Here is a 17,804-nt window from a genome sequence, read left to right as displayed (position 1 = left end):
GTGCAATAACAAATGCCGGGCAGTACTTCCAGTCCACCTTCGGTGATGATTTCTTCGTATTATTGAGTGATCTTTGCACGCAACATGTCCGCAGGGGCATCAAAATGTCCTTTATGCGGCTCGTCCAGCCTTGTCGAAGACGACCACCACGCTCAGCGTCAAGTGGTCTGTGCAGATTGCGGCACGGTTGTGTCCGAAGGGGCTCTCATCCACGATCAGTTCGAAGGAGCTGGTAATCTTGAGATATTTTTCTCTTTATGAGGTTTAACTGTGCCATGAATTGGAATTACATTGAATTTTTCCTCTTTCATTTTCAGCCGTCAGTTACAACCGCACAACTGCCGTGGCTAAAAGGCCATGTTTAAACCAGATCAAAGGTGAGATATTCTCTTTACACTTTGTCTTTAGGATAAATCGTTGGGTGTAATTAGGGATGGGCGATATGGTCCAAAAACATGATCTCCGATTTTGCACCGTAGGTTTTTTTTTGCCCTGAATTGAACTCATGTCCTACCATACCACGTTAGATAGTTCCATTTAGACTGGAATATTCATTCACCGCACCTGGAGTATATTTTTATTATCCCTTTTAATTGTTTTATTTAAAGATATATACATATGTATGCATATATTCGTATATACACGTGTATGTATATTTATAGGAAAAATGCATTGTTTATTTGTAATGATCAAATTATGTATAACCATAATCTGGCACCCACATAAGTGAACATCACATTTTTTTGAGATTTGTATTCCAACTGTTAATATTGGGGCATACATGACCTAAAATGTGATGTCCATGTATGAGGATGCCAGCTTTTTCCCCCCACAATTAGTCACAAGGGTAAAATAAATAAATCCATGTTATTCACTGCCTGCAATGCCAGTTCATGTGGATGGACTTATGTTAACCATGTGCCTATATCATACCCGCACAGGCCAGCAGCGGCTAACTACTCTCTGTAGAGTCCTACGAGTCAACTCGGAAATTGAGACACAGGCGAGCACGTATTTCGGCCAGGCTTACGAGCACGAAAGTTTTCTGAACGTGAGCCTGCAGAAGAAGGACAACTTAGCCGGCTGCTGCGTGCTAGTGAGTTGCCGGCAACTCAACTGGCCCATCACCATCGGCACCGTCGCCTGCCTATTGGATGCCGACATAGCGACCCTGGGAGCCATCTACTTAGAGATGGTGCAGGTTCTCAAGATCCAAGCGCCGCTGGTCAATATTAGTGATATGATGGAGGCTCATTGTCAAGAGTAAGCAAAATCTGTTCCTTAATTGTTGATATCCGTGCTTTGAAAGATGTTAAGTCAAATTTTGCTGCCAATTATATTAATAATCCTGCTAATTTTTATTGTACGTTATGCTCTTTGAAAGCTGTCCATTTCTGTAAATGTGCAATCTCGTCTAATGTGTCCTATGTAGTATGTATTTTAATTTATGTTTTACTTTTACAGTTATAACTGTAGAATCATAACTCCAGCAGGGGTGTCTCTGCGGCAATATTAATACTCCCCCTCCCCTCTTTGATCATCAATGACAGGTACAAAATCAGCTCCCTCGACGTCCACGAAAACTTTGCCGAAAACTGCAAGGACTTAAACAAACGAGCCTTGTCCTTGCTAGAGATGGCCGCCGACTCCTGGATCGTGACTGGACGCAAACCCCTCCCCTTAATGATGGCGGCGGTCTACTTGGCCTGGCAGTCTTTAAACCCCAACAAAATTCGCCTGAAAATGTCCCTGGATAGGTTCTGTGCCATCGCCAAAGTCCGAAAGAACCAAACTGCTGCCAAAAGAGTGGGCGAGATCAAGAGCGTGCTCTGTAAACTGGGCCAAGAGATCCCTTGGCTAACAGGTTCGGTGACAATGGACAATGTGGCCTGGCACGTGGCTGATGTTGTCAAGAATAGATACGCGCTATTACAAAGGGCTTTGAAAAGGCACGAAGAGACCACGCAGGTGGAGAGTCAACCCAGCTCTGAAATGGAAAATCCATCCGACCCCGAAGATCAGACACAATGCACATCCGTCCCAAATTCCGAGGAGGGTGATCGGGCAGCAGTAGATGATGAAGATTTTAATCAAAATTGTGAACCCAATTGGGGTAAGAGGATGCTTTTTGCGCCACCCTGTGTGATTCAGCCCAAGAGAAGGAAAGTGGTGCTAGAAGCAATCAAAGACGTGGCTGAGGATGAGGAGATCTCAGACAGCGAAATTGAGTCTTACATTCGCACCCCGCGGGAGGTTAAGGAATTTGTTTTGATGCAGAAAGCTTTGGAGTTACACAGCGAGAAGGGCAAATGTTGACGAAGAATGCAGCCAGTGGACTTCTGCGTATCGTTTTGTTTGAATGGCTGAAACTGTAATTATGTTTTTCATTAAAATGATTTGAGCACATCTTGTGGTGTGTTCTATTGCATTTTGATGTTAAACGCAAAGCAAATTTCCGCTCTGGTTAATGCAACATTCATTTTATCCGTTTTCATTCACTCTACAGATAGTATCAGCAAAATCGGATTCTGCCACCCTGAACAAGATGGTAATCGGACGTTTGGTCGCCGGACGTTTGGTCGCCGGATGTTTGACAACATGACAGAGAGTTTACTGTTAAAACCAGCTCTCAAAATTATATTCATGAGAGAGAGTTTAATATATCTAAATATCTACTGTTGAAACCAGCTCTCAAAATTGTATTCACCCGGGTGACCAAATGTCCGGCGACCAAACGTCCGGGCGACCAAACGTCCGGGCGACCAAACGTCCGGTCACAAAACAGGATAAGCCGTGTACGGAGTGCCAGGTTAACTGTAGAGTAAAATGAGGACCATCCAATGCAAGGTGGCCATAGCGAGCGATTGATTACAAGGCCACGCCAGCGGGGTAGCGGTTGAGCGGCGCTCCGACACGGTTGGGGCCCTTGAGCATCTTCCTCAGCTCCGAGCGGAATCGGTCGTGCAGCCATGCGTAGAGGAAAGGGTTGCAGCAAGATGAGCTCATGGCGCACAGGTGGCAGAGCAGCTGAATGAGAAGGAAAAAGCGCTTGTTAATCAGGTGAATGTCGATATCTCGCAGCATGTTGAAAACGTGAATGGGCAGCCAGCAAACGGCAAAGGCTGACACGAGAAGGGCGATGAGGCGGAAAATCTTCCTCTTGCGGGCTTGCTGGGCGTTGGCTTTCTCCTGGGTTCGGTGACCGGGCGCCACGCATTTCTTGAGCTTGACCGTGATGCAAAAGTAGGAGACGAAAACGGCGGAGAGGGGCAAGACGTAGGTGATCAGCAAGGTGCTGTATGCGTAAGCCCGTCGCTCCTTCTCCTGGCCTAGCCAAAACTCCTCGCAGATGGTGAAGCCTTCTTCCTTGAACTCCACGTGGTACGTGTGGCTCACCGCTGGCGTGACCAGGCCGCAGGACAGCAGCCAGATCCCGACGAGGACCCAAACGCAGGTGGTCACGGAGGTGCGCTTCTTCAAAGGGTGCACTGTCACATAATATCTACAAAGGTGGGAAATTGCCTTATGATTTGCAGAGACTACTTCAAATAAAAAAAGGTAACATTGTATTGCTACAACATGAGCAAACCATCAAATAGTGGTGGTGATTCTGATATTATAGCGTATATATGGAATCCAATTGTATGGCACCCCCAAAATGTTTAATTTTGCGCCTATTTGAGGAATTAGGACAAACTCGAAGTATATCAACATTCATGAATATTAAACTATAGTATGCTTCTTTTTCTCAAAGGGATGCACAAATATGGGAATTTGTAAAAAAAAAAATATTTGCAATTTTCCTTCTGAAAAATATTTTCCATTCCATATAATGAATATGAGTTTAACATTTTTATTTGACCTTCTAAAATTTCTTTACTTTTTGGCCTCTCTACTGTATTGTGATAAAGTCAGATGAATTTAAATCAGTTAAATTGTGCTGAAGTGTTAAATTGAAATGTTAATTGAGAATCGGTCCACTCATTAACTGAACTTTTTTTAAATTTTTAAACAGAAATTGACTGAGGTCATGGAATGGATCACGGTGAAGCTTGGAGGATTCACACTAAGGCAGAATTAAACATGCCTTGTTTTCTTGCCTGGATAATAAAAATATGTTCGAATTTGGGTGAGTACATGTAGAGCTTGTGCTGTGATTTACAACATGACAAGCTGAGCATTTAAAAGGATTGCTCATTTTGTCTAAATATGCATGTGCCAAGTACAAAAGCTGAGCGTGTTTGTAACGTATAATTAGTGGAGGCGAGCGATTTCTTTCTTTCTTCCCTGATGTTACTCCTCTTAAGGCTCCTAAAAGCTGCTGCTTTGCTCTGCAGAAGTACACAATGTGACTTGACCGCAGGGAAATCTTATTGAAAACATTCTGTACATTTTATGCACATACTTTATCTTTAGCAGAAATGGACTTTTGCACAGCTGTTGGTTTGGGATTGAAGAAAAGGATAGAACATACAGTAAGTCAAATAAAAACCCATATACTATGTATTGATTTACTGTTTGAGTCTTATATAGAACATCAATGCGACCATCCATTCAGAACCTTAAGTCAATATCACCATAGGAAGTGAGTGAGGATTCAACATTGAACAAGAACAGATGTTCTTCCATCCATTTTCAAGACACTTTTTCATGCGAAGCGCTGTAGGGTACCAGTCTATCTCAGCGGAAGGCTATTTTACTGATAGAAATTGGTCAACTAGCAAAGCTAAATGCAAGCATGAATGACTTGAATACCTATTAAGAACACAAACACAGATGAAACATTCGCTTTTTCAGCCAAAGTATTATTTGTGGTTCCTTATAAACAATTAAAAAACAATGTCTACATATGTTGCTCCACCATTGGTGTTTAAAACATCCTTTGCCCATCCAGACTCACTTCTAGATCTACTTTTCAATGAGCCAACCTACCGCAATCTACTTTAAAGCATGTCTATCTGAAAGGGATGTATCATTTTAATCACTCACCTGTCCACAGCGATGGCAGTGAGCGTGAAGACCGAAACATAAACAGTGACCGGCTGGATAAGGTAGACCAGGTAGCACATGAAGCGGCCAAACACCCAACCGTGAGGATTGAAGGCATAGGCCAGGGTGAACGGCACGCACGTCACGCACATGAGCATGTCGGAAAAGGCCAGGTTACCGATGAAAAAATTGGTGACGTTGTGCATCTTTCGTGTTCGGCAGATGACGTAAAGGAGCAGGTAGTTGCCGAAAACGCCCACCGCCACTACGAGAGCGTAGCACGGGATGATGAGGGGTTTGAACGTCTGGAGCATGGCTACGTCAGCAAACTGCGAGCTGCGGTTGCTGGATTTGTCATTGACCGCTACTTCATAAAGGTCTTGGAGTACATCACTGCCATTGGTCTGCATGATGGGGGCGCACTGTGGCAACGTCAGGGTCTGGGTAAGTAGGAACAAAAACGTCAAATCCAAACAATCACACCCTTCTTGGTTGAAAGATCATAAAATATACTTCACGTCTTATTGTCAAAAAAGAGACCGTTGCTAAGTGCAGTAAATTGGAGTCATTCTTTAACGTTTTCAAATTGAAATGACAGCATGACTTTAGTCAACACTTTGTTTTTTAAATGTCAAGTGTTTTAGTGCTTTCATCATACAGACTCATACATTCTTTTTATTTGAACAACCGGGTAATACAGTACAGTTCTAGCCACAAAATCAGGATATCAAGTCAGGTTTTTCTATTTTGGCAATTTGACAAGGAAGATGAAAAAGACGAATTGTATTGAGCTATGACACGTAAATTGACATTGACAAGCAGTTCCTTGTGGTTACTTTTCCTTGTGGTTACTTTTCAAGTTAAGAAATTCCGCATATTTAAAGCACAACTATATGTTCACCCTATTATATATATCTAAGAGCATCAACTGTAATAAAATACTGAAACTAGATGTAATGGAGGCTGATACTATAAACAATTCTGGAAAAAAAGGAAATAGTTAATCTATTTATGTGTAAACAATTACTCCGAATTTTTTTTAATACTGTGCTCTTTGTTTTCATACTCATAAAGTACTTAAATAGTATTGATGGTCTCCAGCCAAAGAAAGGTATGTACTATAGTACGAATATATATTTTAATTTTTATATATATATTAAAATACTTGTTTTTTTTACAAAAAAATATGATGATCAAAGATGCAACAAATTTTCAGTTTTTTTTGTTTCCTGAAAAAAATTAAAAAATGACTTAGGCGATCAATTATCATGTTAGAAGGGGCTGATATGTAAATATGTCAATTACAGTAAATATGCATATGCACCTGTTTACAGTACATTTATTGACAGTATATGAATAACTACTCAGTTTAATTTAACCATGTCATCGAAATGATAGATTCAAATTTTACCCAGCTGACTGTCTGATATTAGTCCCAAAAAATATATATATTTGTTGATAACAAGTTAATGGCATTGTAGGAGGTTTTCCACTTCAGAATATAAAGCTCAGTAACTTACCTGTGATGCATTAACTGTAAAGTGCATTTATTCAGCGCTCACTCCTCCGTGAATAAAAAGGATGCTGCCCGGTTCACTCTGAGAGAACATGTAGAAAGGAGTGGAGGAGAGGAAAAGGAGGGAGGGAGTCTATGGGAATGACAGCGAGCCAATAAGATGACGACAGATGACTTTGAAGGTGCATGTGACATCCTGACGTTAATCCTGAAGTCTTCAGTTTGTTGTTCACTGATGAAGCGGTTGTCAGCTGTTTGATTCATTTTTTTCTTTCTCATATAAAGTATTGGTTATACTTTAAGCTAGACTATATTATGCGGCAGTAGCTTGAAAGCGACATAGTGTATATAGTAAGGCTTTTTTTTCTTTAAAAAACGACATAGTATAGAAAGGCTTTTTTTCCTAAAAAACGACATAGTATAGTAAGGCTTTTTTCCTAAAAAACAACATAGTATAGTAAGGTTTTTTTCCTAAAAAACGACATAGTGTATATAGTAAGGCTTTTTTTCTTTAAAAAAAACGACATAGTATAGTAAGGCTTTTTTTCTTAAAATACGACATAATATATAGTAAGGCTTTTTAATTTGTAAAAATGACCATGTATAGTAAGGCTTTTTATTTTTTTTAAATGACCATGCAAAGTAAGGCTTTTTATATTAAAAAAAAAAAACGAACACACTCTTTTACAGCATCAAGACTACAAAAATGGCGACTATAGTACGTCATCTTCCAAACATGGTCATTGAGTCGGGAGGACAAATCACCTCCTATGGGCGTGGTTACGCCCATTGGTGACGCAGGTGCTTAAATTATGCACCTGCGCAGCATCTCGCCCTTTAGCGCAGCCATTTCCATGCCGTCGGTCGAACGACTAGCACCCAAACGAGGTAAGCCCTAGACTAGAGCAATTTACTGGCCTATGTGCATTTTTAACACCCTACCGGGAGATTTTTTTAGGAATCAATTGAGCCAAAACGCCAACAAATCTGTTAGTTTATTGCCAGGTCGAACACACCGTCGACATTTGAAGTATGGGCTCCTTGGCATGTCACTAGCTAGCTTAGCATTAGCCTCACGACATTTGACTTCAAAAGTATTTTGTCCGTATTCTCTCCATTATTGAGTCGTGGGGGAAGACTTCATTTTATCAAACAAAGCCGAGATATCAACGGTCAGTTTGCCAGGTGAAGGTGTGTTGAATGTAATGATAGTTTTCACTGCGATAACTAAACGCCCTTTTCCAATTTGTAATTCTGTTTTAAACAAAAATCATTGATACCAAAATGGTTAAGACGACTTTCTCCTAGTTTTTTTACATCAGTCTGTATATTGAATCGCTTTGTCTGGAAATGGGAAATTAGCACCGAGCACTAACTTATTTTCATTCTTTATCTTGATCATTTAGTTTAAGATTTCTCTTTCCTGTAATAATTGTTTGCACTTCCCAAATAGCTTGGTTAAATCAAGATGAAGCTGTTCCCGTGTGTCCAGAACCATGCACACCCTTGAGGGGAAAGGAGACTGGGCCAAGGTATCAAGGTAATACTAATGACCCAAAAAACCCACCTAAACACATCTGTTGAATCTCCAGTCTCTGTATATGATAACTTTTGCTCAATTTTTTTGCATGCACCAGGTCCATGGTGATGTCCAGACCCTGGAGGACCAGGTGATCTTCCCAGGTTGCCCACTTGAAGATGATGCATCGTCTCTTAACTCTGCTCTGAGGTTAATACCGTATTTGGCGCATCGTTTCTTACGCCGCAGTGTCAGTAACGAGTGCTATTTCTGTATTTTAGACACACAAAGCACGCACTATTTCGTCAGACGCATATGTATTTCATATGGATTAAGATCGAAATGCGATAGCGCTGGCTACCGGATTATATTGTAATGTATCCAAGTCAAAACATTCCAATCTCACATTATTTTATTGACTAAAGTTGCAATTTACTAACCCCCTCTTATTTTATAGGTGATGTCCCGATTCCTAAGGTGAGGAGGATTTCTTTTCTTTTTTTCAATCAGAAATTGCAATAAAAGAGATTTGAGTGTCATTTGTCTTTGTTAAAACACTTGGAGAAAAAAGACCCAAGGCCCTCAATGGTCTTTTTTTTCCTTTTTTTTTGGTGTTTATATTCTAAGTGTTTTATAATTTAAAAAACGGTTTTTTTAGCCTGTTGAAATTTTTCTAAGTGTTTTTACTTTTGTCTACAGGTTGAGTACATCAATTGATCTGATCTTAAGTGTGCAAATGTTTTTCTTTGAATAAAAATTCTAAAATGTCATGTTGTGTGCATTCCTTTATATAACTAGCAAAGAAAAATACATGAATATATTTCAGAGGTTTTATTTTCCCACAATGGGGTAATTGAGAAGTTCACAAGTCTTCCAGCATTTAAAGATGAGACTATTTCCATTGATGAATCTTTTCTTGGCACTGGATGGAATTCTGGGGAGGAAAAAAAGAGGGTCAAAGCACAAAACACTAAGTCCAACATTTAAAAAAATAAATAAACTGGAGGCCAGTTAGGTCAAAAGATTTGACCAAAAAACAACACTAAGTTAGGTTTTACCAACATGAGAAAGGCCCATCTCTCTTTTCAGATGTGGTGGGAGATATGGAAAACATACTGGATAGGGGCCCTCAAGATGTTGGTGTCAAAGGCACGTTGATTTGGTAAACTTGGGTGGACCTTGAAGAGAAGCAAAATAGAGTATTTTTAGTACACATGACATGAAAATAATAAATCAAATAACCTGAAAAACAGGTCTTACGTCACACGCCTTCTTTGGTCTTGTAGATTTGGACAGCTTCCACCATCTCTGTCGCTTTAAATCTCTGCAAAACACCACAGCATGATTATGTCATTGCTTATTTAACCATTTTGATGCACAAATGACTCCCATTCAATCAAAAAAATAAAATACGTCTCACAAAGCTCTTAGACGGAGGAAAAATGGTTGTTTAAACGAGTCAAAAATGACCCCTGCGCTACGGCTGAATGAATGTCTCGCTTAGGTTTTGTCAAAACCACAATAAAAAATCAAAAGGTCCAAGCCCTTTAGTCTTCCTTTAGGAAAGGGAAGGGAAAAGGTATATACGTATTCTAGAAGTGTACTGTTTATTCCTTACAACTCCACTTGATGGCACTAGTGTGAGTGTGAGTTACCCACACAGGAACTTGCTATTAAAAATCAACGCCAACCCAGTTAAAGTGTCTTCATTCAAAATTGGAGTGTATCATGATGCTAAACAAGCTAATTTAGAAAAGCCGTGAACACTGGTCGCTGATATCTAAACATTACTGTGACAACAAAATTTCCCGAATACGGGATGAATAAAGTTATCCAATCCAATTACACGGGTAGAGGAATTAGAAGCTATTAAAAAAAGACTCACTTTGCCGACAAACTGCTCCTTTTTGGCCGTTATGGCCACATTCTTGATGTTTCCCAGCAGTCTGTCCTCGTTGAGGGACTGAAACACACAATGGAAGGGTTTCTTTTTAAACATTAAGAGCAATAGGTGACGCAATGTAGCCAACTTGCTAGCAAACATTTGTTTGCATCCACGTCGGGGCCACATCACGCCAATGAAGCACGTTCCCGTCAAAAAGCACTCTTGAAATGAGAACTGGGGCTACGAAATCCCCAAAAGACGAAGTACCGAACGCGCTGCATTGTCCTGGAAGAAGTTTGTCGGGTCTTTCTTCGGGAAATCGTCAATTCTGAGCAGCTCAGCAGTTCAACGCGCCCAGCCTCCGGCTCATCCGCCATTTTGAAAAATGGCGGCGATGGCGGCGGTCTTTTGAACTCCACGCCTCGGCCACGCCTATTACACATAGACACAAAAAAAAGATATCGTTTTCATCATAGAGTGCATTAGTCAGGGGGCTGGGGCTGCAAATACTTTTAGGTTGGGCATTAATACTTCAAAACAAATACATTGTTTTCATAATAACGTACTGTAAATACTTTTTGGTTGGGCTTTAATACTTTAAGATACAATATTGCACATTATGAACATTGCGGTGACATGGAAAAGGAATAGTTCATTAAATTTCAATATTTTCCTAATGTTCTTGTGCTTCTTTACACCAAAACAAAGGAAAGATATGATATTTGGGTTATTTATAGCAGAGCATGGTATAATGTAATACTTGACATGTGCAGGTTTTTATTTTTTCTGTGCGAGCACGTTGACTATTTTGCAACTACCTTTACAAAGCAACACGTGCACTAACTTTCAAGGATACAGGCGAGTCACAAAATTGAGTGTGTTTATCTGCCAAACAGAATATTACCACTTTTTTATTTTTTTAATGTGCTTGCTTTACTATTCTGAGTTCTACTTGTGCCTCAGTGGCGGAGATGGCAACAACTACAGCGTATTTCCTGCCTGAGATGTAAGCTTGAGCTTAGGGACCTCCTCGTCAACTTGATTACAGCCCGTTTTTCAGCCGAAAATTGAAACTAGGTTCCTGTTAATGTAATTGAGGGCCTGACTCAACACATGAAGAACGACTCCCAATTAAACAAATGGACTTGATGGGCGGTAACAAGAGTAAAGGCCCGCTAACATTCGTCTTATGCGTCAGTAAAGATGCGGAAGGACATATTAGAACTATTACCACGTGTAAATCTTTGTAGATGGGATCGATGAGGAAAACCCTGACACGTGTAAAAGGTCACTGGTCTTTGGTTTAATTGGTCATAGATATAGTAAAACAAGGTAAAGTGGTGATTTGAAATTGAAAGGAATAGACGAAAGAGGTTTGGAAAAGTGCGTCATCCATGTTCATCCAACGCGGGGATGCTGATCTGGATGGGATTTCTCGCTTCTTGCGTGTCGTTTTACTCTCCTCCACATAACTTCAGCAGGATATTGCGGTAGTCTCCAGATGTATCTCCCTTTGGAAAGAAGGAAAAGCAGTAAAGAAAAGGGAAATGCACCCAACTGGTAAATGATTTTCAAAATACAGAAATTTAAAGGGTAGGCTAGTATAGAAGAAAACGTAATGTATCTTTGAATGGCTTGTCTAAAAACAGTTGTTAGGAGTGCCAGCCCACCTATCAAATGTTCACCTCAAGTTCTAAATCATGAATGAACAGGATAAAAAACAGACTTGACGGAAAGACATTTCTAACAGCATTACGGCTTGATGGATTGATGTCTGATTTAGAGCCTCACCTTAATGAACGAGTGTAGAGTCTTGCCATACATCTTCAGGAACTGCGCCTTGATGTCCAACATGTCAATCTCAGCCCTGGAAACCATGATCCTTATGAGCACGGTGTCCGTGGTGCCCAGACCCTGTCCAAACACACATCAGCAAACATGTCAAGTGGACTTTTTAACGTTTCAGTTGAAGAATGAACTATGAACCTTCATTGATTTGTACAGGCGTTCAGCGAAGAAGGCTTGCTTGTTCCTTATGCATTTGACTGGAGAAAGAAAAGAGAAGTTGGATGTTTATGCCAGCCGCCATGGTAACCTGCAACTAAGTACTAACTAACCCAGACATGGGCAAACTACGGCCCGCGGGCCATATCCGGCCCGTTAGGCTTTTTAATCCGGCCCGCCGACGTTGTCCAAATTATAGTAAAAATCAATAACCTCATTCCCTTTCCACTGCAATACCCTCATTTCCCCGATAGATAGCACACTAACTCCACATTTTGATGCACTGGCAAAAAAGGGAGAACAACAACACAGTTCCCACTGAAATGTGAGTTTCTCTACTGTGTTAAAAATAGCAACTTGCACATGTACGCACAGGAGCAGTACAGTAGCTTAATTAACATGCCGCTCATCACTCTCAATTTAAAGACTGCTTTCTTCCGTTGAATAATAATATGTTCTTAATGTTGAAAGTAAATTTGAAAATAAATTTTCACCTTCAATTGTGTCTTTTTTCTTATATTTCAATCCCCAGGTTTGATAAATTACATTGCATGTCCAAATGCTCCTGGCCCGGCCCCTCTGTCAAATTTTAGTATCCATTCTGGCCCACAAGTCAAAAAGTTTGCCCACTCCTGAACTAACCTATGGCCAGGAAGACACCCTCCAGAGAACCTGACATCTCCCTCTTGATGCTCTCCTCGATGTCTCTGCCAGAAATCTTCTGGTATTCTTCGAATACTAAACAAAAAGCAAAGGAAGTTGAGGAATGAGACAAGCAATATATTAAATAATATCGCTAATTCAGTATTAAAAACCTGTCTGAAAGTAACTTAAGCAACCCATCAATAATTTCATGTGGCTGACTATAGATCAGGGGTAGGGAACCTATGGCTCGGGAGCCACATGTGGCTCTTTTGATGGGTGCATATGGCTCTGAGCTAAAATATGGAAACTGCTGGTGAGGGAGCCGAGTCCAGAACGGACCAATAGGAACGTCATGTCGGAACTGTGGCATTGATTTGAATCGTCTGCATTCATTCTCTCATTGATACTCATTGAACTCATTGATATTCATTGATTAGCAACAGCGTAACAATGTTGTCAAAAGAATTCAGAGTCTTTTTGTACTTTAAAAGTGGGAAAATGACTCAAAAAATTCGCACATTTTCATGTTTTTTGACTTTTAAATTGGGAGTATGGCTCTCAAGGAATAACATTTGAAAATGGGAATTGTTTATGGCTCTCTCTTTCAAAAAGGTTCCCGACCCCTGCTATAGATGGTGCCAAAACAATACTATTATTAATTTGGGCGGTATCTTGGTTTGGCAAATAGTGAAAAGATTGTTGTTTTTAAAAAGAAATGAGGAAAGAGGTCGTATTTTTCCGAAAATAGTGACACAGGTACTATACACCTATCTTTTTATCATGTTTATGTTAGTGCAGGAATACCCCGTAACAGATGCTTGTGGTTCCTGACACAGAGCACTGTCAGGAATTTCACCTCATCCGTGCCCCAGCGAGCTTCGCCTGCCTCATAGATTTCCTGCAAGCATAAGATCGACACGTGTTTGACTTTTAATATTATATCAACGTCATTTTTCATACATTTTGTCTAGAACTGAGTAAATCTTTACCTTGGCATCCTGCAAAGCCTGGGCCTCGTTGACTTGGTCGCCTTCTTCGCGTCCAGCCTGAGTGAGGAACAACAAGATGGAAAAATGGTGATACAAATACACATTTTGCAAATCTCAAATGATTCTAAAGGCTCTATCTCACCCTGCTGAGACCAACCTCAAAAGAAGAAGAATGAAAGTTTTCATATGCGCTTTGGATAGCTCACCGTTAGTAAAGAGACCAAAACCCTCTGGAACATTCCTGATGTGTCACCAATCACATCGTCTTCCAGCTTCTTCCCGTATTCTGAGGACAGCCAACTTGAATTAGATTTAGGACATCTGCACTGCTTGTTTTTTGATAGAGACACTTATAAAAGAAATACGGTACTGTGATGTGATAAAAAATTATATGAATGTACAACTATAAAAGTGATATGGTTGTATTTTGTAAGTGTAGAACTGTTTTTTCCCCCTCGTAGCCTATTCATATTGTTAGTACCTATTGTTGCAGATATATGGACTATAAATATTATTTTTTATTGTTTTAATGTTGTCATACTACGAAACCAGTTAGGTGACAGGAAAATTGACACTCACGCTTTTTGTAAACTTCATTGATGGTTGTAATCTCATCATTAGATCTGGACGCCAAAATATCGATGAGACACGCCTCCTCTGTTCCGGCCCCCTGTGGTGATAATAAGTGTGTAAGTGGGTGTGCGTGTGTGTATATATTTATATACACACACAGTTATGACATAACCCACAGACATGTTGCAATAATACAAACATTCCAGAATTGCAATGAGACTATTCAGTTTTTTTCTAGGGGCATAAAAAGTCTAAAGGTGGAGTATAATTCTGACCTTAATGGCGTTTCTTAGCTCAGAGGCGTCGTACATGGGTGCCAGCATGAGCAGTCCCAGCACCACGCTGCGGACATTCCCACTCAGCTCTGAGGACAGTTCATCGGCCAGGTCCTGATAAGGTGGGAGACAAATATATTCAAATCCTGACCCATATTTCTGATTTGCATGGCTTCAAATGTACTGGGGTTGCGATTCCAGAGTGTTTTAACCATGCAAAATTCCATATATATCAACAGTAATTCAATGCCCATTTACAAATGGCTATTCCATTTTTTATATTGAACCAATTCTCCCTTATTATCTCAACATCTCATTAACATTTTAGCCCGACTACAACGACTTATACACTTGAACACAATAAATCCAAAAGTACTTGTTATTTCTACATGATAAAAATCCTTTTTTAAACATCACCAATCTTGCCACAGCATGTCAGTCTAATCACAATCTCACTGTCAGGATGGTACACATCCAACTTCTCATTTAATTAACATCTGATCTGTCAAAACACATAAAAATTGGCGAATGACCGCATACTTTATCTATCTGATAACGTGGCGCGTCACTCTTTCCTGTTGATTACAAAGCTCTCACTGTTCTCGTTTCTTTTCGAGTATCCATTTCTGCTTTTTTGCCCTAATGATTAATAGACACTATAAGTACCATGGCAACAAAGCCCAAGCCTGCTTTGTGCACAGAAAAAAGGACAACATCTGCTTTTTCAACCCTCCAGCTGGTTCATTTCATCCCTTTGCATCAGTAGAATGGGGCGAAAACACCATTTTGTTAATTCTCACCTTCCCCACTGCCTGTTTGAAGGCCTCCTTGATGCGCTGCCTCTGGGCGATTGTACGATGTGCTAATACTTCGATGATGGCGGATTCGTCAGTGCCTGTGAGACATTTTTCCATTCAAAAAATAGAACAATTGTGCTTTCCGCACTCCGCTCGGGGAAGCCTCTGTCACATGATTTGCTCACAGAATCAGGAAAAGTGAGTTAACCTCACCACAGAACGCATTTGTTTGGGATTGAGTCAGGGGAGGATTAAGCTTTCTAATAAAATCAACATTCCCTCTTATATAGGGACAGATAGAAACATGGTCTTGGCTGCTATGCAGGTCTGAATTCTGAATAAGAAGTATGCTATTCAGAATGAATGGACTATAGAAAAGCTGAACAAAATGGAATTTTTGACTTTCCTGAAGAGTAGGAGGAGTTGTTTGTTTTTCCATGGAGACTCTATTTTGCGAGACTTACCCGCTCCCTTCATCGCCCCACGAAGTTTCTGCATGTCCGCCTCTGGGTCGAACCCAGATGCCTCGGTGACTGTTCCACGGTTTCCGATCTAGTCATTAAAAAAAAAGTGAAAAAAAGTTAAGTCAAAAATGTGGGTGGAGTGTAGTGGTGCAGAAATCTGTAATCACAGTGTACTCTTCAAATAAGATTTTGCAGTCGGAATAGGATATTTTTTTCAATCGTATTCTTCCTTTAGAATCTCAAAGTATGCAGAAGAAAAATTATTCTAATAATGAAAATAATAATCAGTTTGTATAGCATGTTTTATTAAAAGAGAACATTTATTGAAAATGTCTCTAGTGCTGGATGATTTTATATCACCATTACGATATAAATAATGTGATATCAGTAAAAACATAATAATTCAGAGGAAAAAATGTTGATCATATCAATTTTGTCTGTGTTAGTGTTTTATTTTTATTTATTTTTTACAATGTCATAGCAGTGGCTATGAATGTTCAAACAATGGTAGGCTGGATCAGAATAACATTTTAATAATGTTGAGCCCAGTTCACCACAATATCTGTAAAAGTGCTGCTTCAAAAATAGAGCTAAACTTACCGCTGCCATCGTGAGATGAGTTGAAGTTTCTTTATCGGAGTTAAGGGAAGGCTGCAAAATAATGTGACTCAATTAATAAAACGGAAGCATCAGGTAGCATTGTCCATGATGAACCTCATTAACCTCCAACTTAATAATGCATGCTTCTCATCATCCAATGGATCTTTTCACTCGTACGTGCCTGCCTATGGATAAGATCCCTTGTGTTCCAGGTAATTCCATTAAGAGCTATTTTGCTGGGACACACCTGTAATTAAATCAATAGTGCTGAAGGGCTCATTGTTCTCATCCTGCGTGGCTCATTTTACAAGATGACATGTCTACATGAGGTGCAAAATATTTACACTTGTAAATGTAATTCAATTTAATTCAGCCATTTTATCCATGTATCAATTTTCTCCAGCATGTGGCACTCAGATAGTTGCATAGTTTTTCATCTTTCATTTCATTTATGGAAATTCATTATCCTGATGGCAATGTCTCCACTCAACCACAGGAGATTATTAAATTCAATTAGGATTTATCTTTTTAATTTAGGTTTTAAATTAATTAAATGTACGAGATGATGATTTCTCTTTTTTTTGGCTTGAATCATGTGAGCTTTGTTGGAGCAGTGTATTTTGTGAAAATATTTTGTGTTTAAATAGAGTTTAGCAGATATTTATTACTAGTTATTAAACATCAAACCAAAATTAATCTGGAACTTTTAGACAAAAGAAACAGCACGATTCAATGGATATCACAGGTAAATTAGTTAAATATTTAATAATATAAACCCCCCAGACTGAGACAGACATGTGACAATTTTATAAGATTAAGATTGTGCAATAGTAGATTTGGAAAAATTTATGCAGAACATATTTGCATACATTTATAGTAAAAGTTCCACCACTAAAAGACATTGTTATGGATTAGTTTTTAATATGTTGGCTGAGACTGTTGAACCAAAAAAAGAAGGATTAAAACGTCTCCGTTAACTTATTGTAAAGTTGGGCACACCCAGAAGTGACTGAGTAACCCACAGAGCTGCAGTCTCAACTCATTGCGTCAAATTAATATACAAAAAAGACAATCCTATACTTCGCAAACCATGTCTCGTCGTTAATGCAACAAAATCCCTACCTGTGCCGTTGACTGCAATGTAATCGGAGACCAAAAGACAGTGTAAACTCGAAAACTCGGGCTTTTTCTCCTCCACAGTCAAATGTCAACTGCACCAAGTCCCTCCCCTCAATGCATTTTTTCCGCCTTCAACCTCACGATGTGCAGATGCGTTCAATTACAAGAGGAACGCGGAAATCCCACCCTATTCCATTTCAAATTGCCGACAAACCTTTCGAATGATTTTCTTTCTGACAGAGTATGGATGTTACAACCATGTGTATAATATTTTACTTTTTAAACAATACCATGATTTAACGTAGGTGACAAATAAAACAAACTAGTTAGATAGCGTTGATTATGTTATCATCCAGTCTCCGCGAACGCCACAGATGACCACGTAATACTTGACGATAGAGGAGATCTGCAGCTGCATTCTCTGAACTA

The 17,804-nt window shown here is 39.7% G+C and overlaps 3 protein-coding genes and 2 long non-coding RNA genes across 9 annotated transcripts; 2 read left to right on the top strand and 3 right to left on the bottom strand.

Annotated features, from left to right (window-relative positions):
• Positions 1 to 2,406, top strand: brf2 (BRF2 general transcription factor IIIB subunit). Its single transcript, XM_077622845.1, has 4 exons — positions 1 to 232; positions 318 to 377; positions 942 to 1,263; positions 1,551 to 2,406. Exons 1-4 carry the CDS (start codon positions 85 to 87, stop codon positions 2,314 to 2,316), a joined length of 1,296 nt encoding a protein of 431 aa, XP_077478971.1. The 5' UTR covers positions 1 to 84; the 3' UTR covers positions 2,317 to 2,406.
• Positions 2,407 to 2,698: 292 nt separating this feature from the next.
• LOC144091048 (prolactin-releasing peptide receptor-like) lies at positions 2,699 to 6,584 on the bottom strand. The gene is made up of 3 exons (XM_077623053.1): positions 6,510 to 6,584; positions 4,990 to 5,429; positions 2,699 to 3,502 (listed from the first exon to the last, which is right to left on the bottom strand). Exons 1-3 carry the CDS (start codon positions 6,534 to 6,536, stop codon positions 2,869 to 2,871), a joined length of 1,101 nt encoding a protein of 366 aa, XP_077479179.1. The 5' UTR covers positions 6,537 to 6,584; the 3' UTR covers positions 2,699 to 2,868.
• Positions 6,585 to 7,105: 521 nt separating this feature from the next.
• Positions 7,106 to 8,563, top strand: LOC144090955 (uncharacterized). 3 transcript variants are annotated; one of them, XR_013305558.1, is made up of 5 exons: positions 7,106 to 7,393; positions 7,959 to 8,045; positions 8,143 to 8,234; positions 8,306 to 8,396; positions 8,482 to 8,563. It is a non-coding gene; the product is annotated as an uncharacterized LOC144090955 (long non-coding RNA). The 3 variants fall into 3 exon arrangements; XR_013305557.1 differs by lacking the exon at positions 8,306 to 8,396; XR_013305556.1 differs by having other exon boundaries at positions 8,306 to 8,563.
• A 277-nt stretch (positions 8,564 to 8,840) lies between these two features.
• On the bottom strand, positions 8,841 to 10,319 carry LOC144091108 (uncharacterized). 3 transcript variants are annotated; one of them, XR_013305617.1, is made up of 5 exons: positions 10,177 to 10,319; positions 9,910 to 9,987; positions 9,285 to 9,348; positions 9,083 to 9,202; positions 8,841 to 8,958 (listed from the first exon to the last, which is right to left on the bottom strand). It is a non-coding gene; the product is annotated as an uncharacterized LOC144091108 (long non-coding RNA). The 3 variants fall into 3 exon arrangements; XR_013305618.1 differs by having other exon boundaries at positions 8,944 to 8,958; positions 9,087 to 9,202; XR_013305619.1 differs by having other exon boundaries at positions 8,902 to 8,958; positions 9,141 to 9,348.
• An 873-nt stretch (positions 10,320 to 11,192) lies between these two features.
• anxa4 (annexin A4) lies at positions 11,193 to 17,522 on the bottom strand. Its single transcript, XM_077623151.1, has 13 exons — positions 17,379 to 17,522; positions 16,257 to 16,307; positions 15,657 to 15,744; positions 15,196 to 15,290; positions 14,396 to 14,509; positions 14,127 to 14,217; positions 13,754 to 13,833; positions 13,548 to 13,604; positions 13,363 to 13,456; positions 12,556 to 12,651; positions 11,896 to 11,954; positions 11,701 to 11,823; positions 11,193 to 11,420 (listed from the first exon to the last, which is right to left on the bottom strand). The coding sequence occupies exons 2-13, from the start codon at positions 16,263 to 16,265 to the stop codon at positions 11,364 to 11,366; spliced, it is 963 nt and encodes a 320-aa protein (XP_077479277.1). The 5' UTR covers positions 16,266 to 16,307; positions 17,379 to 17,522; the 3' UTR covers positions 11,193 to 11,363.
• Positions 17,523 to 17,804: the final 282 nt, after the last annotated feature.

Source organism: Stigmatopora argus, chromosome 16 (assembly GCF_051989625.1).
Source record: "Stigmatopora argus isolate UIUO_Sarg chromosome 16, RoL_Sarg_1.0, whole genome shotgun sequence".
Classification (NCBI taxonomy): Eukaryota; Metazoa; Chordata; class Actinopteri; order Syngnathiformes; family Syngnathidae; genus Stigmatopora; species Stigmatopora argus.
Note: the sequence above shows the minus strand (reverse complement) of the source record. Positions and strands in the feature narration are given on the sequence as shown.

What these genes read in the sequence shown, in the direction of transcription:
- brf2 (XM_077622845.1), top strand. Translation starts at nt 85, where the DNA reads ATGTCCGCAGGGGCATCAAAATGTCCTTTATGCGGCTCGTCCAGCCTT. An exon ending in ATGTTTAAACCAGATCAAAG is followed by an intron (nt 378 to 941) that starts GTGAGATATTCT and finishes ATACCCGCACAG; the next exon opens with GCCAGCAGCGGCTAACTACT. An exon ending in ATGGAGGCTCATTGTCAAGA is followed by an intron (nt 1,264 to 1,550) that starts GTAAGCAAAATC and finishes CATCAATGACAG; the next exon opens with GTACAAAATCAGCTCCCTCG.
- LOC144091048 (XM_077623053.1), bottom strand. Translation starts at nt 6,536, where the DNA reads ATGCACTTTACAGTTAATGCATCACAG. An exon ending in TTACAGTTAATGCATCACAG is followed by an intron (nt 5,430 to 6,509) that starts GTAAGTTACTGA and finishes CTACTTACCCAG; the next exon opens with ACCCTGACGTTGCCACAGTG. An exon ending in ACTGCCATCGCTGTGGACAG is followed by an intron (nt 3,503 to 4,989) that starts GTGAGTGATTAA and finishes CCACCTTTGTAG; the next exon opens with ATATTATGTGACAGTGCACC.
- anxa4 (XM_077623151.1), bottom strand. An exon ending in TCAAACAGGCAGTGGGGAAG is followed by an intron (nt 14,510 to 15,195) that starts GTGAGAATTAAC and finishes CCACCTTATCAG; the next exon opens with GACCTGGCCGATGAACTGTC. An exon ending in CTCTACACTCGTTCATTAAG is followed by an intron (nt 11,421 to 11,700) that starts GTGAGGCTCTAA and finishes TTCTTTCCAAAG; the next exon opens with GGAGATACATCTGGAGACTA.